This window comes from Populus alba, chromosome 8 (genome assembly GCF_005239225.2).
Source record: "Populus alba chromosome 8, ASM523922v2, whole genome shotgun sequence".
In the NCBI taxonomy this organism is placed as follows: Eukaryota; Viridiplantae; Streptophyta; class Magnoliopsida; order Malpighiales; family Salicaceae; genus Populus; species Populus alba.
This window is the reverse complement of record NC_133291.1, coordinates 6,834,195-6,859,052: the sequence shown is the minus strand read 5'-3', so window position 1 is coordinate 6,859,052 and position 24,858 is coordinate 6,834,195. Positions and strand designations below refer to the sequence as shown.

Genomic DNA, 24,858 nt, shown 5'->3' with positions numbered 1-24,858 from the left:
TAAAATAATTTTTTTATTATTTTTTAAAAATTATTTTTGATATCAGCTTATCAAAATAATTTAAAAATATATAAAAAGATTAATTTAAAATAAAAAAATAATTTTTTTTTAATTTTTTTCAAAAACATTTTTTAAAACGCAAAAATAAATAGACATCTACTCATTTGACAATATGTAATATTATCTATTTTTTTAAAATATTTTTTTATTTAAAAATATATTAAAATAGTATTTTTAATTTTTTTAAAAAATAATTTTTATATTAAAAAATATATAATTTAAAGAAAAAATCATTTTTTTATTATAAAAAAATTGAAATGTAAAAAGAAAGCAAGTATATAAATAACATAGAACTCGGAGATCGCGTCGAAGATTAAGGAAATGGTCTGGGGATCCTTGACCTTGCACTTGCCTGCTTGGGATGAAGAAACATGCTTTGGAAGAAGATTTGTTAACTAATCGTGTTTAATAATATGTTTTGTTCTCGCGTCAGTCATCCTAATAAATTAATATATTCTCTTCTGGTTTTAGCTTCTTGAGTCCTCTGTTAACTTTTTTGTCTTGCCTGACAGAAACTAATTTTTTAGAGGACACGGCTGTCCCGTGGGATATGTGTTTTTTTTTTTTTTAAGGTTGTAACTTCATTGTATGAATTTGCTTGTCTTAAAAAACTGGAGATTTATTTTGGTAGTTGAGAGTGTGTTGAAACAAAAACCTCGCTTTCAATTGTCGCAAAATTTATGTTTAATAATACGAAGCGTTTGAAATTGCTTTTAAAAGGGTGTAGACTGTAGAGGTCTCGAGACATTATTTTTAATACATTTTAAATGACCTTAAATAGTTTTAAAATAAATTTGCCATGCATAGTTTTTAGACCTGACTCGGTTCGAGGTTGGGGTTTCGGGTTCTGACCTGGTCACCAAGGTGTCCAAGTCAATTTTTTTTTTTTTAAAAATTAAAACGATCTCGTTTTAATAATAAAAACAAAAGTCAGCAGGTTACAATCGAATCGATGAGTCAACCCTTTAAGTCAACCGGGTCGTACTGGATTTTTTTTCCAACTCGGTCTGGTTTCAGTTCCGAATCGGTCGAATCCTATATCGACCCGCAATTACGCTGCTATAATCACTAATGAAATCTAAGAAAATAAAAATGATATTTTTCAATTAAAAATATTTTTGTTTTCAAAATCACTTGTGTCACGATTATACATGATCTTTCTTTATATTTTAAATGCTAGCAATAAGTTGACTAGTATATTTCAAGAAATTTCATCTGAATCTTTTTATTAATATATTTATGTTACTCGTGATTTTATCTTGAATTGGAACTGAAATAATGACACGGGGGAGCATATCGAGTTGATTAGTTGGTCACATTAAATTAAAATTTAATTTAAAAAAATAATAATTTTCTAAGTGTTTTACTATAGTTACATCACAGTGCATGCTCCCGTATTTTACTTTAGATTTCAATGGTGGATTTTCTTCGAATATTTTTTAGAATTAAAGGTTTTGATTGGATTTAAAAACTTAATCGGAGACCGATCACAACTTGTAGCATAAATATATAATTAAAAGAAAAGTAGCTAAATGGAGAACTAGAAGAAAACAGCTAGGCTTATCTAAAATTTGCGTGAAAAAATACATTATAGTCCATATATTATTCATTGACTCCATTTTTAGTCTCTTTAATTTTAGAATTTTAAGTTTTAGTTTTAAATTTTATTTTACTTGTGTTCCAGTTTCTAAGCTCGGGCGAGGAGATAAAAAATAGTTGAAAAACAAGGGGTTGAGAGTAATTGTATGTTTATAAGTATGATTGTGATTGTTTTTTAAAGTATTTTTTTCATGTTAAAGTATATTAAAAATAGTGTTTTTTTAATTTTTTTTTTAAATTTAAGATCAATACATCAAAACATACAAAATATAAAAAAAATATTAATTTTTAACATAAAAAATTTGAATTTTTTAAATGCAGGTTGCCCTGTGTTTTCAAACGCTCTCTAGATTGTCAACTGAACATGTCATGGCAATAAAAAAAAAAGATATTGATATGAATATGTTTTATTTGTCGCGACTTAAGATGTTTTTTTATCTTTTGTATTGTTGGGAAAAAATCGATGCTCAATATTTTTTTTATTAATTTGGATTGATTTTGTGTTTTTTGACATACTAAATGATAAATTTAAAATTATAAATGGGTTTATTGAGTTTTTTAATGTGTTTCCTTTTTAGATGAAAACTAATTGAAAATAAAATTTTTGAGTTAAATAAATAAAAACCCGGCCTTTTGACCATCTCATAAAAAAGCACCAACAATTATTTAATTAATCATTATATATAAATTTATTATGCATGATGTTTTAAGTTTGAGATCATGAATATTATACATACATATATATATATATATATATATATATTGCATGCAAAATAGCTAGACATGATGTTTAATATGTTTTTCCTAATTAAAACTTACTTTTAATATCATACTAAGTTTTTATATTTTAAAAAAAATATTTATTGTAGAAATTATTTTTGTTAAAAAGACATGTATAATTTTTTATTTATCTTATTAAATACATGTATTTATATTTTATTTATAATTCATTTTTAATGTTGTTAATAAGATGGTGTTTGAAATTACTTTAACAATTATTTTTTAAAGTACTTTTTATTTGAAAATATATTAAAATAATATATTTTTTATTTTTTAAAATTTATTTATGACAATAACATATTAAAATTATCTTAAATTATAAAAAATTTAATCTATTTTTTTTTAATATAAAACAACAAAATCTAAATTTGTTAGGACGAGCTAAAGAAGCAAGGAAAGGACAGTGTCGCAACTTCCCAAAACCCCCCTCTTCTATTGTCCACCAGTCAAGTGGTCCTCTATTGCATCCCTCTCCTTATTAGTGTTTGTCTTTACATTTTAAAAATATTTTTTTAAAAATTAAAATTTATTTATTTTAAATTAATATTTATTAATATTTTTAAATTATTTTAATATAATTTTTTAAAAATAAAAAAAATATTATTTTAATATATTTTAAAATAACAAATATTTTAAAAAATAATCATTAGTAAACTATCTGGGAAACACGTAATGCCCTCTCTACTCTTCGAGCCTGTTTGGCCCTGTGGCTGCGGTTGTGTTTTATTTAAAACGCAATGTGCAGCCGTTTAGTTAAAGAAAAAATTCATTTACTGTTCACTGGGCCCCACTTAATTTCTGCGTTAAAAACACAGGAAAAGAGAAGCAGTCATTTCATGCTTTTTTTTTAGTGTTCATGTTAATTGCACTGTTCAATGAACAATGCAATTAACATGAACAATAGTTTTTGTCGGATGTATTTCGTATGTAATATAATTATAAATGGTTTTATGAAATAATAAAAAATATTTTATATAAAGTATGATTTATTTCATGATATAATAGCAATAATTAAATCCATAATATTTAAATTAAAAATCATCAATATTAATATATATTTTTTAAAATTATTTTATAACCTTAATTTTAAAAACACTCTTAACCAAATACATTAAATTACTTTTTCTTCAATTTCAATTTCAATCACAGTTTTAATCAAACACCTATTTTTTCAAATTAACCTTAACTAAAAATACTTTTTATAAAATAATTTTTTTTAAACCACAACCACAACAGCTATCATAATACTAAACATTTTCTTTATGCACACAATTAAAAAATTTCCATTACGCGCACACGAGCTATAATACAAAATACAATACAATACAGTATATAAAAAGGAAAAAAAAAAAAGCAATGAAACTTTTTCGTCAATTTTCTTTTCGGGTTTTAATGGTCTCCGTATCTTGAGATCAGACGTCGGAACTAAATTTCTGCTACTGTCCAGCCTTGCAGGGTGAGTGCAGTACTCCTACTTAATTTTCTATTCAAACATTTTCTTTCCCTCAAATCCAAACTAAACTCTCTTCTCCAGCCAATCCACACACAAGATCAAAAAGAGCAGACCAGACTTTATTTGTTTTGATCTCCTTCCCATTTCTCTGCAACCCAACACGAGATCTCAGTAACCCATGTGAGGTTTTCCTTCCCTCTTGTCGCTGTTTTGTTGTTTTTTTTTCCTTGTCACTCTCCTGTCCACCGCTAAATATACTAGGTTAAACCAAAAGCAAGGAAAATAATTGAAAAAAGAAGAAGAATGGCATCACAGTCACAAAGACAAAGCAACCAGCGGCAACACCAGAATCAAGCGGCGCAGTCTTCTGGTACTAGTAACATGAGGCAACACCATCACGCCACAGAATCAGTAAGCAAAGCAATTGCACAATACACTGTCGATGCACAACTCCATGCAGTTTTTGAACAATCTGGTGGGTCTGGAAAGTCGTTTGATTATTCACAGTCAGTTAGAACTACTAGCCAGTCAGTACCCGAGGAACAAATCACTGCTTATTTATCAAAAATCCAAAGGGGTGGTCATATCCAGCCATTTGGGTGCATGATTGCTGTAGATGAAGGGTCGTTTAGGGTCATTGCATATAGCGAAAATGCCAAAGAAATGCTTGGTTTCACTCCACAGTCAGTCCCTTCTCTAGATAAACAGGAAATTCTCTCTGATGGGACTGATGTAAGGACTCTTTTTAGGCCTTCGAGCTCCGCTATGCTTGAAAAAGCATTTGGTGCAAGGGAAATAACTTTGTTGAATCCAATTTGGATTCATTCCAAGAATTCCGGGAAGCCTTTTTACGCAATTTTGCATAGGATTGATGTTGGTATTGTTATTGATTTAGAGCCTGCTAGGACTGAAGACCCTGCTCTATCCATAGCAGGGGCTGTACAGTCTCAGAAATTAGCAGTTCGTTCGATTTCACAATTACAATCACTTCCTGGTGGGGATATTAAGTTACTGTGTGATACTGTAGTGGAGAGTGTCAGAGAGCTTACCGGGTATGATAGAGTTATGGTTTATAAGTTTCATGAAGATGAGCATGGTGAGGTTGTGGCTGAGAATAAAAGGGCTGATTTGGAACCTTATATTGGTTTGCATTATCCTTCTACGGATATACCACAAGCTTCAAGGTTTTTGTTCAAGCAGAATAGGGTTAGGATGATTGTGGATTGCCATGCTACACCTGTCAGTGTTATCCAGGATGAGGCGCTTATGCAGCCTTTATGCTTGGTTGGTTCAACTCTTCGAGCTCCTCATGGTTGTCATGCTCAGTATATGGCGAATATGGGGTCAATTGCTTCAATGGCCATGGCTGTTATTATTAATGGAAATGAGGAAGAAGCTATTGGTGGGAGGAATTCAACGAGGCTTTGGGGTTTGGTTGTTTGCCATCACACTTCTGCTAGGTGTATTCCATTTCCGCTTCGTTATGCATGTGAGTTTTTAATGCAGGCTTTCGGACTTCAATTGAACATGGAATTGCAGTTAGCGTCACAGTTGTCAGAGAAACATGTCTTGAGGACTCAGACTCTCTTGTGTGATATGCTTCTCCGTGACTCTCCTACTGGCATTGTTACTCAAAGTCCAAGTATCATGGATCTTGTGAAGTGTGACGGGGCAGCTCTTTATTACCAAGGACAGTATTACCCATCGGGCGTGACCCCAACCGAAGCCCAAATAAAAGATATTGTGGAGTGGTTGTTGGCCCTTCACGGAGACTCAACTGGTTTAAGCACAGACAGTTTAGCTGATGCTGGGTATCCTGGGGCAGCCTCACTTGGCAATGCAGTTTGTGGAATGGCAGTTGCTTATATTACTAAGAGAGATTTTCTTTTCTGGTTTCGGTCTCACACTGCAAAGGAGGTCAAATGGGGTGGTGCAAAGCATCACCCAGAGGACAAGGATGATGGGCAGAGGATGCATCCACGTTCTTCATTCAAGGCATTTTTGGAGGTGGTGAAGAGCCGGAGTTTACTGTGGGAGAATGCAGAAATGGATGCCATTCATTCGTTGCAGCTTATTTTGCGAGACTCATTTAGGGACGCTGAAGCAACCAATTCTAAGGCTGTTGTACGTACCCAGCTCGAGGATACAGAATTGCAAGGGATGGATGAGCTCAGTTCGGTCGCAAGAGAAATGGTAAGACTAATAGAGACTGCAACTGCTCCGATATTCGCTGTAGATGTTGATGGCTGCATAAATGGGTGGAATGCAAAGGTCGCTGAGTTGACTGGGCTCTCAGTTGAAAAAGCCATGGGGAAGTCTTTGGTTCACGATCTTGTTTATAAGGAATATGAAGAAACAGTTGACATGCTCCTTCATCGTGCTTTAAGAGGTACCTGCTTTATATCTCACATATTTAAGTTGTTTATCAAGTCAGATTGTCATCTCATGGCAATGGATTTTTTTCTAAAGTTGCATCTGAGCATGCAGGCTTGCCCCTTTAATAGAAATAAATCTTGGAAAATGTATATGAGTTTTGCAAAAAACTGGAATTAAAAAAGTTGATAATGGAAATGTGAAAGGTCAAACTCAAATCCTGGAAATAATTCTATGCAATAAAAGGTTTCATAAAAAAATAGAAACTTTCATCAAACTAAGAATACAATTGGCTCACTCATAAGTGCTACATGAAGTACATTGTAATGGTTTCATCTGCATGGGATACCTGACTAGTCTTCTGATCAAATGACTTGAATGAAGTAATGTGTATAATTGTTTCTCTTGAATGCTCTCTGTTGACAAAGACAAATTGAAGTTCTGATGCAGCAAAGGCTGTGGCAATGCACAATTTATTCAAAATTAGCAATAAATAAAAAGGAAATTAAGGGTTTTGGGCTTTTAAGAGGAATCAGCTACTCAGGAATTTGAATACTGCGATGAAGAAGAATATATTCTACAGACATCATTCACTAGGATCTTGGGTGCCTCATCTTGGGCAAAATCCAGGAGACATTCGCCATTGAGAAGAGCCTAGAGGGTGAAGTATTTCTCATCAAACTTTCCTTGAAAGTGGATAACTGCAGTCTTGTGTATGACTTGCCATTGAGATTAGTCCGTTTTATATCTAGCAGCTTAGAAGCAAAGCCCTAGCATCCCTATTATTGTAAGACTCTTAAGGACTGAGAGGCTGCTGATGATATAGCTCTGTGTTCATAAGATCCAGCCTTCAAATAAATCTCTAGGCCCCTGAATGCAGAGGTAGCTCCAACGACTGAGTCTCCACAGCCCTAAAGAAACTGCTGATCCAGTTACTATAATTTCCAGGGAACAAACTTGCACTCAACACCTCTCGTGTAAGAAAATAGTTGTTCGCATATGCTATGACTCTAAAAAGTTAGTGAAGAGATCAGTTCCCTCTTCCAAGTACTTTGTAACTGTTGGTGGATCCACACAGAACATGTTCGAAATGACTCCTTTAATCATGTTTCAAGCATGTGATGGGCCTCCATAAAAAATATGTGCTTATTGCTTACATTACCTTTATCTACGCATTTTTTTAGGTGTCAAAGAGAGTATAACCTAGAACATTGTATGTTATATCGCTACAATAACTCAGTTTTGATTACAAAAAAAAAAAAACAGAAAAGATAATGCTCATGCAATGGTTTGAAATAGAAATTTGATAGATGCCTCATCCTACAGTGCTAATATGGACAGTGTATGTGATCATTCTAATCAGCACTTTAACATAACAGTAAGACAAGCTTTGATATAGTTTTGAGGAACTGAAACACAGCAACATAAAACAAGGCTACTTATTGTGGTTTGATATTCTATTAATTTTTTACAATCTTTTGCTTCAATTATGTTTAACTGATGCAGGTGAAGAGGATAAGAACGTGGAGATAAAATTGAGGACATTTGGCTCTGAACACCAAAAGAAGGCCCTTTTTGTGGTGGTAAATGCTTGTTCTAGCAAGGATTACATGAATAATATAGTCGGAGTCTGCTTTGTCGGTCAGGATGTTACAGGTCAAAAGGTGGTAATGGACAAATATGTCCATATACAAGGTGATTATAAGGCTATTGTACACAGCCCCAATCCTTTGATCCCTCCTATATTTGCTTCAGATGAAAACACATGTTGCTTGGAGTGGAACACTGCCATGGAAAAATTCACGGGGTGGTCCCGGGGGGAAGTTATTGGGAAGATGTTGGTTGGGGAGGTTTTTGGCAGTTTCTGTCAGCTCAAGGGTTCAGATGCACTGACAAAATTCATGATTGCTCTGCACAATGCAATTGGAGGGCAAGATACAGACAAGCTACCATTTTCATTTTTTGACCGGAATGGAAAATATGTGCAAGCTCTCTTGACAGCGAACAAGAGGGTAAATATGGAGGGAGAGATTATTGGAGCCTTCTGCTTCTTGCAGATTGCAAGTAATGAGTTGCAGCAAGCTTTGAAAGTCCAGAGACAGCAGGAAAAGAAATGCTCTGCAAGGATGAAAGAGTTGGCTTACATCTGCCAGGAAATAAGGAATCCTTTAAGCGGTCTACGCTTTACCAACTCGCTTTTGGAGAACACGGACTTGACTGAAGATCAAAAGCAGTTTCTTGAGACTAGTGCTGCTTGTGAAAAGCAGATATTGAAGATCACACGAGATGTTGATCTTGAGAGCATCGAAAATGGGTTAGTTTTCCTCTAACAAATTATCAAAACTTAATATTGATGGTCAGGCGATTATTTATGCTTTGGTACTATTTTTTGAGAAATGTATGTTAGTTGAGAAATACTACTTTAAAGGTATGGACATATTCATTTTGGCACTAGGTGAATGTCTGTCATGCAGTGTCATTCCCTTGAGTTCATTTGGAGATTTTTTATGTCTCTTCTACACATTTCCTGATTTTAAACCAACTAAGAATTTAAATTCTTGACTCGGATGTTACTATACTGATCTGCTTTTAGTAGTCCGACACTATTGACTTACCACCTGTGGATGCCCCAGGTGGTAAACAATATGGGTTTCTTTTCTGTAATTTCATTTTAAGTCTTTTTAGCAATCCCAGGTGATAGCTTTGCTTTTGACAACATCTATAAGGAACAAGATGTAGGGACACAAATCATATCGTAAATCCATTGCTCACAAATGCTGAATTACATTTTGATCCATAACTTTTTATGATTGTGTGATTAGGTCCAAAAACAACTAAAAAATAAAGCTCTCCTTTATAACCCTTTTGCCCTTGAAGTTTGATATATCAATTTAATTTTGCAACATAGATAAGCAATGCATAATACTGCAGTTCACTTTTTGATAGACCTTAGAAAAAAATTTAATTAATCTGTAAAGAAAATAGATACGTCCAATCAATAAAACTACAAGAATTAGATCGTCCAATCAATAAAACTACAAGAATCCAAATATCACGAATTAGAAAGTAAAAGGCGGAGAAAACTCAAGATCTACAATTAGAGAAACTTAAAAATCTTTTAATGGTTTCATTAGAGAGGAGATATCAAAAAATTGGATCCTCTTGCTATTGATAGCTGACTAATAGTTGAACGTATATGAAAAGATTAAGTTACCGACAAAATTACAAGGAAAAACTCATATTTTTAATTAAATAATTTGGATGGATTCATGTGATTATAATTTCATATTTGAAAATTAATTTCTCAAGTAAGATGAAATCGGTCATGTATTTTACTCATTGATATATTGGAAAAAAGCATAGCAGACAAGGTAAGGTGCGCTGATATTATTTCAAGTATATAACTTGACTCAATATTTTAAAGATCACTCTGTTTACGTATTGTTGTTACTGTGAAAGAAGAGTGCAAATGTTAGAAAGATTATCAATATAAAGAAGCCAAGAATTTCATCAAATGATAGAAAAACTGGATGAAACTAAAGCGATAAGGAATTATTACTAGGATAAATAACACTATCATGTAAAATTCATGAAAATTCAATTAGAAACAAAAGATATTATCTTTGACAACATAGAAAAATTTAATAGACTTGAGAAACAATTTCAATCTATGATAAGTAATCATATCATGTGAGTTTGATTATTAGTTAAAAAATTGGTTATTTTTGCTTATATTGATAAATTGAGAAAATTTAAGGATCAATATCTATTCTAGCATCAAATCCAAGGACAAACATGAAATCAATAGAAAAGGACAAAAATAACTATCTAACGGTTGCAATTCAGTGTATTGTAAAAGGGTGTTACACATGTGTGACAGTGTATCATGGTCCTACATATGATTTTCTTTTAAATTAATTATTGTGCATTCGAGTGCATTTTATTTTATTTCTCATCTCAACCTCTAGCAGACATATCCTAACGAGAGGGTGTCTCCGTTTGCTTTTGAATAAGTTTACTGGAGCTTGAGAAGGCTGAATTCTTACTTGGGAGTGTCATAAATGCTGTTGTTAGCCAAGCAATGCTATTGCTGAGGGAAAGAAATCTGCAATTGCTTCGTGATATTCCTGAAGAAATAAAAACGCTGGTGGTTTATGGTGATCAGGCAAGAATTCAACAAGTACTGGCTGATTTCTTGTTGAACATGGTGCGTTATGCTCCATCTTCAGAAGGTTGGGTAGAGATTCATGTTTGTCCAACACTGAAGCAAATCTCTGATGGACACACTCTCGTGCATTTGGAGTTCAAGTAGGCTCTCCTCAACTCTTTTGCATGTTGTTGATAACATTATCTATATTGATAAAAGGAAAATCCAAAAATTTGATGATGACAGTTACCTGTGTTCCTTTGCCCTTCTCTATTTTCTTTTAAACCCTAATAATCTGGTCTCCAAGTTGTATAGAATTCAATTTTTTAGATTTGATCTGCCATAAACCATGCTTCTCACCATGCACAGAGCTATAGTTGTAGAATTTTGACATCTAAACTGGCTGTTTCCTCGAATTTGTAGAATATTGGTTGTATGAACAAGGATGGTTGATGATGCTGTAATAGAGAGCTATCTGTGCTAACTGTTTGTTGTCTAAATGATAATGTGGTTTATATGAAGTCCAATTTGTGCTTCTTCTGTTCATCGTATCATATAGACCAAGGAAATATAGATGATAGTTGCTAATCACGTTGCAATTTTCTCCTCCCCCTCTTCAATGAACTTTGGTACTAAATTAACTAATATTATTTATTATCATTTTTCTTGAAGGATTGTTTGCCCTGGTGAAGGTCTTCCTCCTGAATTAGTTCAAGACATGTTCCATAGTAGTAGATGGGTTACTCAAGAGGGCCTAGGGCTCAGCATGTGCAGGAAGATTTTAAAGCTAATGAATGGTGAGGTCCAATATATTAGAGAGTCAGAAAGATGCTATTTCTTAGTTATCCTCGAAGTACCCATGCCTAATAGTGTGAGAGGTATAACTGTAAAAAGTGCTGCAGACTAGGATGCTTGGCCTGTAACGTCTATTAAAGAGCTTTCTCAATTGCAAACTGATACTTGTTCTGCTGCGTGCCCGAGGGGGTGGTTCCAAAAATCCAGGTACAAGGTGCATGTGCCAGTGCGGGCCACCTAATTTGGCAAATTTATCTTGCAAACAGAACTGTTTCGCTCTATCCATTGAGAATACGGTATATGCTTCTTTATCAACACGAGTCCAAATCAACAACCTACACATGTGAGGTAGCTTCTTGATTTCTAGCCTATTAATTTGAGGATATCATCAATGTAGATAGCCAAGTTATAATGCTGTGGTTTGCTGTCGTTTTTATAAATAAAGAAGCATCAAAGGGATGCCATTAGATTTTAGCAGAGGCTTCCACAATAAGTGCCCTCCATGTATGGATACATTCGACTGCTGCAAGTATATATCTGTATGTAACGTAGCTTCTGAAATCCCTAGGTAACTATAACATGTTTGTCTTTACGAGTTTACTCCAGCGAGAGCCAGTCAAATAATTTATCATTTTCTCAAGTTTAATAAAGTCAAATGTCCTGCTCTAGCATGCAGTTTCAGGATTTGTATTTTGTCTTTCCTGTTACCCCTTGGTTGAGGATTTTGGACTGCGTAAGTTTGGACCCCTTGTTTTATAGCTTGATTGGTCTTTCATTGTACGGAACGGTCACATGCATGCCCAAGAGTGTGCTCGCATGCTTCGCAGGTGGGTTTGTGCATAAATTTCTTCGTGCACAGCTAGCCTAAGTTTTAGACACTTCATTATTTAATTAGTAATACCATATGCATGAATGTGGGTACATTTAATAACTTACTTTTTCTTGAATTAATCGCCCAGTGACCCCAAAGACGAACTCAAATTCTTGTCCCCTCTGCCTACAGGGTCATGGATACATTGAATTACTCAAAGATACAAGACGTCTACTATTTAAGATGTATGTGCTTGGTGAACTTACGCAATTCTTTTTAGTCCCAGTGAGCTGGTTTTGATAACATGATTTGACGTAAACGGCAAGTGGGTAAACTCCACCTTTTTATGATTTTTGTGTTTTTCCTGGCTTTATAGCAGCAGGGTAACTCTCCCCTGCTTTCCTGATGAATAAAATCCTTAATTCATCCAAAAGAAGAAGAAAACTCCACCTTGTTGGAGGATTTAGCTCGAAGACTAAGATATAGAAAAGTGAAATAGCATATGATTAGAGATTAGTATTTGTCTCCATGCATGCAAGTGGTACCGATAAAACCAGCTCATACTTGATGGAAAAGTTTGCTTGATGAGATTTCCCGATCAACCTGCAAGTCAGCTTGAATATGTCTGTTTTATACTAGCTCCAGTCACATGAGCGGAGACAAGGGTGTGACTTGTAGAGACATCTCAAAGCTAGTGGAATTTCTATTTCATTGCAAATCTAGTGACCCCGGCCTTGGTCAGGACAAGTTTCTTGGTAGATTTTTATTTTTGCATTTCAAAATAATTTTTTTTAAAAGTTATTTTTATTATTTTTTTAAAATTAATATATTGTAGATAATTTTAAATCATTTTGATTTACTAATATTAAAAATAATTTTTTAAAAATAAAAAGTATTATTTTGATACATTTCTAAATAAAAATTATTTTAAAAAACAATCGCAACCATACTCTAAAACTCGAGCTTAGCCTATTCTGATACGTGATTGCAATCGAAACCTAATCAAGTTAAACATAGAAATAAATTAATGACGCAGGAAGGGGAAAATTTGATTTGTGGGTTGAATTCTTAACTTACAAATTGACTCGATGGCACAGTAGTTTGAACCCTTGATCATATTAGACCCGTCCGGGAAGCGAATTTGACTACTGTAATGCCCAAGGGTTTATAAACTATCCCTTGAATTCTCTAGTGTAAGATGGGAGTTTACCTGAATCTGCCTCCAGTCACTATCACAACTACTACGTCCATGCACGCCCTTAATCATGCTGTGCACGCAAAACGAAACCTGTAGAGAGGGCAAAAGTTTTAAAGCAGCGGAAAAAATAGGGCTAGTTGCCTCTTGCTTCCAAAATCGGAGCTAGCCATAAAAAAATGATTTATTAAGAACGACACGCACATTTTGGGGAGAGATTAGGCATAAAAATAGCTCACGGGCATGTATTTAAAAGAGGGAAAACATGGTCAAAACTTAAAAGAGAACCATGCCCATGCTCCCCCATTCAAGAAAAATAAGCCATGCATCCTGTTTATAGAAGATATAGACACCAAACATTTTTTTCTCCCTTCTAAATTCTTCTAGATATATATACACACAGAACAAGCATCTAAATTATAGATGGTTAAGACAGGTTCAGCTTAGACGTCAATTTTATTGCGTCTTACCTTTTTCAGGGCTGACCTGCATGAATCACTTACCTATCTTCTTTATTGATCACGCCTTCCATTAACTCGTAAGCCGACCTCAATCTTGTGTGAGGCGTTGCAGTAAACTTGAAAATGAGCTAGAGTAAAAACATATTTAATAGAAAATGTTATTCTTGGGAAGCTACATATACACGTGCGTTGTGAAATAATTCTTAATTTGAAAACCATCTTAAAAAATATTAAAATTAATTTGGGTTTGATAAAATTGATTTAGGTTAACTTGACTAATACATGACCTATGATATAAAATTAGGATAATTATGTAAAAAAAAAAAATACAAAGCTCAAAGTTCTATAACTAAATGTCAAAAGATGAAAGTAAATAAAAATCAATTGAAAAAAAAAGATACATAAAAAAAAAAAAACATCAAGTGAAGTTGGGATAAACTTTGTTAACCCACCAAATTAATATGAGATCATGATTTAAAAATTAAATTAAAAAAAAAGACCAGAACAAAAAATGATTGAAGTTAAATAAAAAACAATGAAAAAAAATCAAGTGCACACGTGTTAACTACCCTGCACCCAAGATAAAGATAAACTCGTATAAAGAAAAGTGAAAAAAATCACAAAACTCAATAATTAATAATTTAATGTCAAAGGATAAAATTAAAAAAAAATTAAAAAAAATTGAGTCTACCCAAGTTAACTTGATCAATCTTCGATTCAAGATATGTGACAAGGATAACCCAACAAAAAAAAAAAAAAACAAATCATGAAACTCAAAGCTCAAAAAATTAATGTTAAATGATAAAAAAAATTAGTTTTTAAAAAAAACTTAAAAAACTAAACTTAAATCAGGTCAATCGTCGAAATTAGTAAACTAGGTTATGAGACATAGATTGCCCTGTAAAAAGGTAAGACGCAAAATGAAAAAAAATCAATGAAACAGAATTCTCAATCATAAAACATTAAAAAACAAAACAATAAGAATTAAATCTTGTACAAAAATAATAATTGAAATACTTTTTTAAATAATTTAGGGATTAAATAAAAAAACAAGATAAATGAAGAAAATGTTTTATTTTTTATAAAAAAAAGAGTTTAAACAAAAAAAAAAGTTTAAGGACCAAAATTTTGGAAACAAAAAAAAATTTTTTAAAAATTGTAAAGGACAAAATTTGAAACAAATGCAAAGAATAAAAAAATAATAATTAAAAGAATAAAGATCAGATTTGGATATGAAATAAAATGTTAAGGAATGATATTTGAAAAAAAACTTTAAAAAAACATTAAAATTAAAATAAATAGAAAAATAAAAAAATAAAAATAAAATTTAAAACAAAAGAGGGGATCCATTAGCCGCCTAACCCTAAACAAAACACGTCACTCCAATACATTATGTGGTCACCTTACATATTGAATGAAATAATGCTCGATACTTTTTTTCTAAAAAAATCAGAACATCTTTTAGTACATCTCTATAATAAATCGGGGCACAATTACATGTGTGTAGTTTTTATTAATTTATTAGTATTTTAAATTACAAAACAGTCCTTAAAAACATTTGAATATATAAGAAATCCTCTTGCAAGGACAAAAATATTCTCCTAAACCAGTCTTAGATTTTGGCTAGATCTGTAATTTCACTGTATATAAAACATGAAAAAACTAAAAAACCTCTCTTTACAAGTTCAATGTTTTTAAACTCTTAAAGGTAACAGCGTCATTTTACTTTACAATAAAATGTAAAAGACACAAAAACCCCTAAGTTGAATAATACTTTAATGAAGGAGGTGCCATGGCGAGCAATCCAACAGCCCATCATCACATTTATTAGACAGTAAAGACAGAGAACCGAGAGAATATAATAGTCATCTTCAACTAGTCAACTCAACCGAGGCTTGCCTTTGCGAAGTAAGTAATTCAAAACGTTGAAGCTGTTAAGCTCCCACGTTATCCATAATTAAAGCCAGGTGGCACCATTGACAAAAAGGTAATTTAAGAGAAGGTGGAGTGAGATTAAGCTGTAATTTAATGGGAGCAGGAAACACTAACCTGACACGCTGTATCGCGTATAATCGACGCGCTATTACAGCGGACAAATAGGCAAAAATCTACCGCTACCATAGGCTATAAATATACACGCAATTGAGTAGCGAGTGTAAGGGACAAAAGTGTCTCGGCATTTTACTGTAACAGGAACGTCTGGTCTGGATTGTTTGATTCAGACGATGAAAAAGGAGCAGAGAGCCAGAGACCCAGAAAAGGACAACATGAGATGACCATAACCGAACCAACGACAGTCAAGCGCAAGCCTTGAGGGAGAGGAAGGGTTCCTTGCTGGGGAAGCTTCAATGCACATGGATCAATCATCCGGATAAATAAATGATTTTTTTTTTCCATTGGAGATATATTTTTATTATCATGTTAAAAAAAAGTTTACATATAGTGTATTAAATCATTTTATAATTGGACTTTGTCTGGATTAGATTATGAAAATCTCTTTCACATACTCATGCATAGAATCCACTAAATATTGGACCAATTACTTCAAAAAATATTTGAGTGTTGGGTGTTTCTACTTTATCTATATACATAAAAAAAAAACTATATGTAAATTATATGTAAAATTTCTTCTAATTGGATTTTAATGATTTCATTGTAATGGTGAAAAAAATATTTTTTAATTAAAAAAAACTAACTTGCAAGCAAAATAAATATTTCCGTGATGTTTAAGTGTTTTAAAGAGAGGAAGCAAGTGAAATAAAATATTAGAGGGAGAAAGTTAAAGGAGGGGAGGAATAATAATAATAGCAAGCAACAAAAAAACAAAAGAGAGAGAGAGAGAGGGAAGTCTTGTGAGCTGAAAGTGATTAGAGAGAGAGAGAGAGAGGGTAAAATAAAAGAAGAAGAAAAAAATATTAACTCAAGAAACAAATTCTTGACCCCTCAAACCCTATTCATCGAGAAATCTAGAACAGGCAAGTTAGAAAAAAAAGAAAGATTTCAATGAACTGATTTATCAAGAAGCAAAGGAATGGAAAGCACAGCACCAGCAGAAGAGCTGCTAAAAAAGATCGAAGAACTTGAAGCAGGACACCATCATCTTCAACAAGAAGTGTCAAAGCTCAAGCTCTCCTCTACTACTACCGATCCAAAATCAACCCAACAACGGTCCCATTCAATATCTCCTCAAAGGTCCGGTCCCAGGAGGCGGGTTTCTGGTGGGCCAACCGGGTCAAGTTTTGAGGCTGCTTGGAAGAAGGGTTCTGCTTCATCTAGACATTCATCGCCCCTACAGAAAGAAAGTAGAAGTTTGAATAGTGATAATGTTAGAGCTGGCAACAGTAATGGTGGTAGAGAAGGAGGAGATGGCAATAGTGGACCTTCTGCTGTGAAGTTTACTGATAAACAGTATTTGAATATATTGCAGTCTATGGGACAGTCTGTTCATATTTTTGATGTTTCAGGTCGTATTATTTACTGGTAAGTTTGTGTGCCTTGTATTTTTATTTCACATCATTTGTCATTCGGGGTTGTTATTTGCGTGTATCGGGTATTTCTTTTGGTTCGAACTTTGAATGGGTAGTTGATTTATAATCAATGCTGTTGGAACTTTGTATATTTTGATGTTCGACTATGGAAATTGTGATTCTGATTTCTGAATTTGGTCCGTACTATATGATAATCCCGTTTAATTCGGAGTTGTATTGTCAATTTGTGCCTTCGAACAAGTTTTGCGTGGTTTCTTTCTTCTTTTTTTATGTGAGAATTTGTTTGGAGGACATTGATTTATGGGGTTTAGGTGCATCTTATGATTGTGCAGGAACCGAACAGCGGAGAACCTTTATGGTTATTCAGCTGCAGAAGCTCTTGGTCAGGATGCTACTGGGCTTCTAATTGATCCTCGGGATTATGCGGTGGCGAATGGTATTATTCAACGGGTTAGTATGGGGGAGAAATGGACAGGGAAGTTTCCAGTTAAGAACAAAATGGCTGAAAGGTTTACAGTTGTTGCTACTAATACTCCATTATACGATGATGATGGCGCTTTGGTTGGGATTATTTGTGTATCGAGTGATTCACGGCCTTTTCAAGAAATGGAAGTTGCATTGTTGGATTCAAGGAACTTGGAAGCAGAGTCGAGCCATAGAAGGCCCAAGAATACTGTCATGACCAAACTTGGTCTTGATTCTCAACAGCCCTTGCAAGCAGCGGTTGCGTCAAAAATATCAAATTTGGTCAGTTCATTAGTTTTTATATGTTCTTGTGTATTTAAATATTCACCGTGGTGTATCTTGATAGTTAGAATCACCAAAACAGGCATCCAAGGTGAGTAACAAAGTCAAGTCCAAAATTCAGATTGGAGAGAACAGCACGGATCGTGAAGTAGGGAGTGGGGATAGTCACTATTCTGACCATGGGTACTCAGATGCAGCTCTATCTGACCATCGGGAGGATGCAAATTCTAGTGGAGCTAGCACACCAAGAGGAGATTTGCATCCATCTCCTTTTGGTGTATTTTCTAATCTTGATGACAAGTCCCCAGTAAAACCATCCAGAGACTCTGGTGATGAGAGTGAAGGAAAGCCTGCAATTCACAAGATCATTACCTCAAAGGCAGAAGCATGGATTGGTAAGAAAGGGTTGTCGTGGCCCTGGAAAGGGAATGAAAAGGAAGGTTCAGAAGCAAGGACAACCCGTTTTGGGTGGCCATGGTTGCAAAATGATCAAGAGAGTGAAACGTATCATGAGACAAGTCCCTCTTCTGTTGCAAAATCTGAAAGCCAGGTCAGTGAAAGTATTCGGCCTGCCACTAATGAGGCCTCTGGGTCCTGGTCTTCAATTAATGTTAACAGCACAAGCAGTGCTAGTAGTTGCGGAAGTACCAGCAGTACTGTGAATAAGGTGGATATGGACACTGATTGCTTGGACTATGAAATATTGTGGGAGGACCTGACAATTGGAGAGCAAATTGGGCAAGGTAACTGTCTTTAAATTCAAAAGCATGCTTCTAGAGCATTGACTCTAATCTGCATTTGATCTTTCCTGAACTTGAAATTTTTGCGTCCTCATTGAATGTCCAGTGACAGAACAGTGATCTTCCATTATACTTCTTTATCTTTAAGCTGGGACTATTTTTTTACTATGCTTCATTCTCATTTTCACCTTACCCTTTTTACTCTATATTCCTGCAGGTTCTTGTGGAACTGTTTATCATGCCCTGTGGTACGGATCAGTATGTTCCTTTGCTCTTTCCCTTTTAAACATCTTAATTCTTAATGATGCATAATCACAAATGTATATGAATTCAGATTTTTGAGACAAGATATAGTGCTGTCCCTGCTCTGTCCAAATCTAAGGCTTTCATTTATGTTAATTATGGATAATTTGAACAGAAGCAAATTGAATCCAAAGTGGCTGTCTGAACTTTGTAAGCATGTATGTGCATGGCATTGATAAGTGTTACATAAATCTCTTAAATGTGAGGTTTTGTGCAATTAGTGCATATGTGACTTTGCTTATTCTTACAAAAATAAGATGCTGCCTTGTGAGCTAGGATCTTTATGAAGCTTTAACTGTTTTTTATGCCTTGAATGAATTGAGGTAAAGAATAAATAAAAAAAAATTGTGATGATGATATTTTTTTGTCTTTGGTTGAGTAATATGCATTTTATTTCAGGATGTTGCTGTCAAGGTATTCTCCAAGCAAGAATATTCAGATGATATTATACTTGCATTTCGACAAGAGGTTGGATTTCCAGTTACCTCAAGAAAATCTTAGTTACAGTTTCTTGTTAGCTTAAGAGAATCTTATTTACAGTTTCTTGCCATTTAAATGCATTTCACTTGGGCTGTTTTTAGAATCGTCAGGTCTCTTGCTACGCATGCTCCGTTTTATCTAATTCTTTTTCTTATCTGCTACTAACTGGTTCATATATATGTACATGCTTTGTATTATCTCGCAATCAGTGTAATATTAACTTTTTAATGAAAGGTTGTTTCCTTAGAATGTCACGTTGTCTACAATGAATATCGATGCTTATGTTGGTGTAGACAAGTAATACCATTTAGTTGAAGGCTTTGAAGTCAGTAAACATGTAAATTAAGATAGTAAGAATTGAAATGGTAGTAGACTGAACTATACTGGCCTTAGTTGGAGATAGACGTGCAACACTAGATTTTCTTAAGTTGATGCATAAAGCTGTATTATGATTACTGGTATTGTCAAATCTTGAATGAAAATAGTGTAACAATGCTGGATCTTGCATGAAGAATTGAGTTATTTTTGGGATTCAGATTTGGAATCTATCATTTCTTGCATTGTTATATAATGAAGGATCCCCATCTCCCGCTATAATATAGCATCAATGGCATTATTCTTTTTATTCATGTAGGTATCTCTTATGAAGAGACTCCGGCATCCAAATGTTTTGCTCTTCATGGGTGCTGTGACTTCAACTCAGCGTCTCTGCATTGTTACAGAGTTCCTCCCACGGTAATTCTGAAGTCCTTTTCAACAACTATGAATGATGAGCTGTCAGTTTTATTAACTTTACTATTGCTTACTAAGAAATGACATTTTTTTTTGTAGGGTATCATATGACTGAAATTAACCTGTAAAAACTTGAAAAGATTACATGTGCTTTTCAGTAACTGTTCTATTTTTCCGTTAATGCAGTGGAAGTTTGTTTCGCTTACTGCAGAGGAACACAGCCAAACTAGATTGGAGACGGCGTGTTCACATGGCATTGGATATAGTGAGTATCAAATTTATTTACAGAGATATGCTTTATTTCCCTGGTAGGAAAATTACTGTTTGGTAAAGTGGTAAAACCCTTAGGCTTGTAACCACAGGGGTTACGAAAACATCTACTTCACGTAAGAAATCCTGAAGAGTAATGATGTCTCTGAATTTTTCCTTTCTAGAAACGCATTTTGGTTGTGATGATTTTGTTGTTTTCTTGTTGAGAATCTCTATGGTTTTGCATTTGTTGGGGTTTATGAGGTGTTCTGATTGATATTTAGTAATGAAGACTTACTCATCCTTTATTTTATTGTTTGAATCTTCTACAGGCTCGAGGTATGAACTATCTTCATCATTGCAACCCGCCTATCATTCATCGTGATCTGAAGTCTTCAAATCTCTTAGTTGACAAGAATTGGACTGTAAAGGTCTGTCATTAATTATGAGTATTTTCTTTTATTTAATTGTTTGTTCGTCCATTTGACTTCATCAATTTGAGATATCTTGCATCTTTGTTTTTCCCCATTAAGGTGAAAAAGTAACCAGATTATATATAACCAGGTTGGAGATTTTGGTCTATCACGTCTAAAGCATGAAACTTATTTGACAACAAAGACCGGAAAGGGAACGGTACTGCAACTTTTGTTATTTCATCCCATCAAACTAGTCATCCTGCAATTTTTTTTTCATTAGGTTGCAAAAACAATCAGGGTCAAATTCTCACTCCACTTCCCATATTTTGCTGTTGTAGCCTCAATGGATGGCACCCGAAGTTCTCCGTAATGAACCCTCTGATGAGAAGTATGTTCTACCCTTTGGGCTGGGAAAACATTAAACTTTTCAAGTTCTGATTGAAGTGTCTTCTGCCCTAAGCTTGGAAATAATTTCTTTCTTTTCTTTTCTTTTCTTTTTACCCCCCTATTTCGGTTCGTTTAGGTCTGATATTTACAGCTATGGAGTAATACTTTGGGAGCTTTCCACTGAGAAGATCCCTTGGGATAATCTCAACTCAATGCAGGTATAGTTTTCACTTGAAAATTTGTGAGGGTATTATTCTTAGGAAAGCAAATACCAAACTGTTGCATATGCAAATAGTATGCAGTCTTTGATTGCTTAAACAACAGAAAACATTGCTGGCAGCACCTGTACTGAATGTATAATTCAGAACTTTTTCAATTTTGTAATTCTGCAAATAATAAATAATGTTAACATGGCAATGCACATATGAACAATAGTCTGTTTAGTTTACTTGCAGGTGATTGGAGCTGTAGGGTTTATGAACCAACGGCTAGAGATCCCAAAAGATGTGGATCCACAGTGGGCTTCTATAATTGAGAGTTGCTGGCACAGGTGCTTATTTTCTTCTACTTGATTCCAAAAGATGTGCTTCAAGTGTTAAGCATTTTACCCTTGTTGAAAGTGCTTCTATGGTTGGTTAGGGTGCTTATTAGACTTCCACTGCTTTAAAGTATTCGACATGCAAATTCTCAAGACTTTCTGGTTATAAAATATTTAGGGTTCCATGTTTTGATGCTAATTGATGAACCTTAATCCTTTCAAATTTCTGTTTCCATATTTTGGCTGACAATGTTATGTTATGTTTTTTCTATATCATTATAAATATATTTTTTATTTTTTTAGACAACACATTATCATAAATGTAGACACTCATAAAATTTGAATTATTGTCCTGGATAGAGCGAAATAGGATTCATGTTACTAACACCATGCGGTTAAATGTTGGGTATGAAATGTTCGTTAAAAAGAGATTCAGATCGTTGGCTTTGTTTGACTCTGGCAGGCTGTGGAGATATTTCAATTATTGTTGGTAGATATCTGATGTTGATCTTGTGCATTTCATTTTGGTGGTAAATATATTAAAGAATAAATAGGTTTGGTCTTAGGTATTGATTAAGACGTACTGGAAATTGAAATCATTTGTTTTTCTTGCCCCCTTTTTACAGTTCTCAATTATTTTTATTCCCACTTTTTAAGAACTTCCTAGTGGCTAAATTCATAACTTTGTCAAAACCAGTGATCCAAGGTGCCGTCCAACGTTCCAGGAATTGCTGGAAAAGCTTAGAGATCTTCAAAGACAATATGCCATTCAAGTCCAGGCAGCCCGTTCTGCAACTGCAGACAACACACAGAAGGAACTGTAGTCCTAGACCAGATTCATGTGTTTGTTGTCTCATTAGCATGGCCTAAGAGCAATGACTTTACTTTTCAAAAGGCTCGTCTACCCAAGTGCTGATGAAGAGAATGGTTGCTAGGATAGCCTTCGGGTTGCCACCAAAGGCTTTTGGCATTGGCATGGAAAAGGTCGCACCAGATAGACAAAGAAAAGGAAAAGAAAATGAAAGTCGTTGGCGTCCATGTGAGCTGCCTAATCTTTCATGGTGTTTGCTGGGGTTGGTTGGTTGTGGATGTTTGTTTATTTACTAACATCATTAAAATATTTTGACATCCGACAGTGGTGCTGTGTGATTGGAATTATGTTGGTTGGATTCATGTAAACCCATTAGTGATTTCTACGTTGAGAGATGTTTAGGACCACTTAGAAAAGTTGTACAGAACACAGTTTTTAATTGATCAAATAGGAGAATCAGATAGATAAATTTCTTTTGTTGGTTATTTTTTCTTGTTTGTTTAAAAGAAACGGACACGTTGCCCTAATTGTTGCGCTTCTACATCACCCACTTCGGGCAATTTTAAAAGTCAGAATGAAGCACTCAGCTCGCATGAATTAATCTAATGTTTCTCTCTATCTCTTCTATGATGTAATCTAAGTTGGCTTATAATGTATATACCCTTTGATACTCTTCTGGTAGAGGTTCAATTATATGGGATGAGAGCAGGTTTTGGCATCTCGTGGTTTGACTTATCTTGGAGGAGAGATGAAGATTGATCGGTTATCTCTGCCCCTCGAGGGGCAACATGAGCATAATCTAGTAGATGATCCCAGAAATTCAGTTTAAGGAAAAAAAGTACTATTTTCTGGTTCTCAGCTTTTACTGTACCTTGCATTTAGTAGAATGTTAAAAAAACAGGAGGAATTATGACAGAAATAATTATTACATTGAGTGATTTAAAAAAAAAATATGTTATATGAGTAATTTAAAAAGGTGTAAGACTGTAAAATTGATTTTAGAAATCGTTTGTCAGGAGGCTAAACACCAAAATGTGCAAGAGAACCAACTAGACACGATTTTAAATAAAATATCGAACCTTGCATATTAGAGGTTTTCATAATAAGATGCAAGTAAAAAAGGGAGGGTAGGTTAAGTTTAAGACGGAAAATACACCTCCCTTTTCCCTTAAAAATCTTTCACCTTTCTCTCCCAAAGATTAAAATTGAGTAATTTTTAATCCCCACCCCCCAAACAACCTTCTGACTGAATTACCATAAATCATAGAGCCCGAGTCCCTAAGTCACGAAGCAACCTATAAATCGCAAAATCAACCTATAAACCATTGTCCAGAATGATGTCATTTTAAAAAAAATAATTCTTAGAATTAACCTATCCAAGTCTTACTTGAATTTGTAAGTCAACCTCCTCGCGGATCAATCTACCAAGTCACTTTATCAAATCACAAGTTTAATCTGGTCAATATTCAAAATGATTCAAAGTAAAACTTAATTTATGTCAAGCTTGAGGAGACTAACCTAATTCAGGTGAAGTTTTGAGGAGACTTATCAACCTAATTCAAAGTAAAAATATATGGATTTAGATTTTTTTAATATGATAATGTCAAAATTAATTTTTTAAAAATAAAAAAACTTTATTTTAATATATTTCTAAGTAAAAAATATTTTTAACCATTATTATTATTATAATTTCAAACAGATCCTGATCAAAACATCTAATTTCAAAAGATCATTGATCAACCCACTGAGTTGAAGCTGAACTGGGTTAAGAGCCCGTTTGGCTCTGCAGCTGCGGCTGCGTTTTATTTAAAACGCAGTACGTAGCTGTTTGGTAACATATAAAATCAATTTACTGTTCACTAGGCCCCACTTAATTTTTGCATTAGAAACACAGGAAAAGAAAAAGCAATCATTTCATGTTTTTTTTCATTGTTCATGTTAATTGCATTGATTGTTCATATTAATTGCATTGTTCAATGAACAGTCAATGCAATTAACATGAACAATGTATTGTGTACACTGTTCACTTAAAAATAGTGAACCAATTCTCTTGCACTGTTCACTTGCCTGCGGGAGCTGCTTCTTTTTTCTTTTTCTTTTTCTCTTTTTTTTTTAATATTTAAAAAAAAAAACTAGTTTAAAGTGAATTTTATACTTGATAATATTTTATTCAATTTTATTACATGGTAAAAATATTATGAAAAACTATAGTTTTTTTCGGATGTATTTTGTACGTAATGGAATTATAAATGGTTTCATGGAATAATAAAAAATATTTTATATAAAGTATGAT

The 24,858-nt window shown here is 33.9% G+C and overlaps 2 protein-coding genes across 4 annotated transcripts; both read left to right on the top strand.

Moving 5' to 3' along the window:
* Nucleotides 1–3,788: 3,788 nt before the first annotated feature.
* On the top strand, nt 3,789–11,891 carry LOC118062457 (phytochrome B). 2 transcript variants are annotated; one of them, XM_035076212.2, is made up of 4 exons: nt 3,789–6,281; nt 7,772–8,579; nt 10,280–10,573; nt 11,085–11,891. In XM_035076212.2, exons 1-4 carry the CDS (start codon nt 4,196–4,198, stop codon nt 11,317–11,319), a joined length of 3,423 nt encoding a protein of 1,140 aa, XP_034932103.1. In that variant the 5' UTR covers nt 3,789–4,195; the 3' UTR covers nt 11,320–11,891. The 2 variants fall into 2 exon arrangements, with proteins under 2 accessions (XP_034932103.1, XP_073266957.1); XM_073410856.1 differs by lacking the exon at nt 11,085–11,891 and having other exon boundaries at nt 10,237–10,440.
* Nucleotides 11,892–16,481: 4,590 nt separating this feature from the next.
* Nucleotides 16,482–23,034, top strand: LOC118062456 (uncharacterized). 2 transcript variants are annotated; one of them, XM_035076211.2, is made up of 13 exons: nt 16,484–17,154; nt 17,495–17,909; nt 17,992–18,652; nt 18,867–18,907; nt 19,352–19,420; nt 20,067–20,167; nt 20,351–20,429; nt 20,746–20,844; nt 20,978–21,046; nt 21,168–21,217; nt 21,353–21,434; nt 21,672–21,766; nt 22,452–23,034. In XM_035076211.2, the coding sequence occupies exons 1-13, from the start codon at nt 16,706–16,708 to the stop codon at nt 22,576–22,578; spliced, it is 2,337 nt and encodes a 778-aa protein (XP_034932102.1). In that variant the 5' UTR covers nt 16,484–16,705; the 3' UTR covers nt 22,579–23,034. The 2 variants fall into 2 exon arrangements, with proteins under 2 accessions (XP_073267154.1, XP_034932102.1); XM_073411053.1 differs by lacking the exon at nt 22,452–23,034 and having other exon boundaries at nt 16,482–17,154; nt 21,661–21,766.
* Nucleotides 23,035–24,858: the final 1,824 nt, after the last annotated feature.

Excerpts from the sequence above, each read along its gene's own strand:
- LOC118062457 (XM_035076212.2), top strand. The coding sequence starts at position 4,196 with ATGGCATCACAGTCACAAAGACAAAGCAACCAGCGGCAACACCAGAAT. Across the intron at positions 6,282-7,771 it reads CCTTCATCGTGCTTTAAGAG|GTGAAGAGGATAAGAACGTG; the intron begins GTACCTGCTTTA and ends TAACTGATGCAG. Across the intron at positions 10,574-11,084 it reads CTCGTGCATTTGGAGTTCAA|GATTGTTTGCCCTGGTGAAG; the intron begins GTAGGCTCTCCT and ends TTTTTCTTGAAG.
- LOC118062456 (XM_035076211.2), top strand. The coding sequence starts at position 16,706 with ATGGAAAGCACAGCACCAGCAGAAGAGCTGCTAAAAAAGATCGAAGAA. Across the intron at positions 19,421-20,066 it reads TACTTGCATTTCGACAAGAG|GTATCTCTTATGAAGAGACT; the intron begins GTTGGATTTCCA and ends TTATTCATGTAG. Across the intron at positions 21,218-21,352 it reads AATGAACCCTCTGATGAGAA|GTCTGATATTTACAGCTATG; the intron begins GTATGTTCTACC and ends CGGTTCGTTTAG.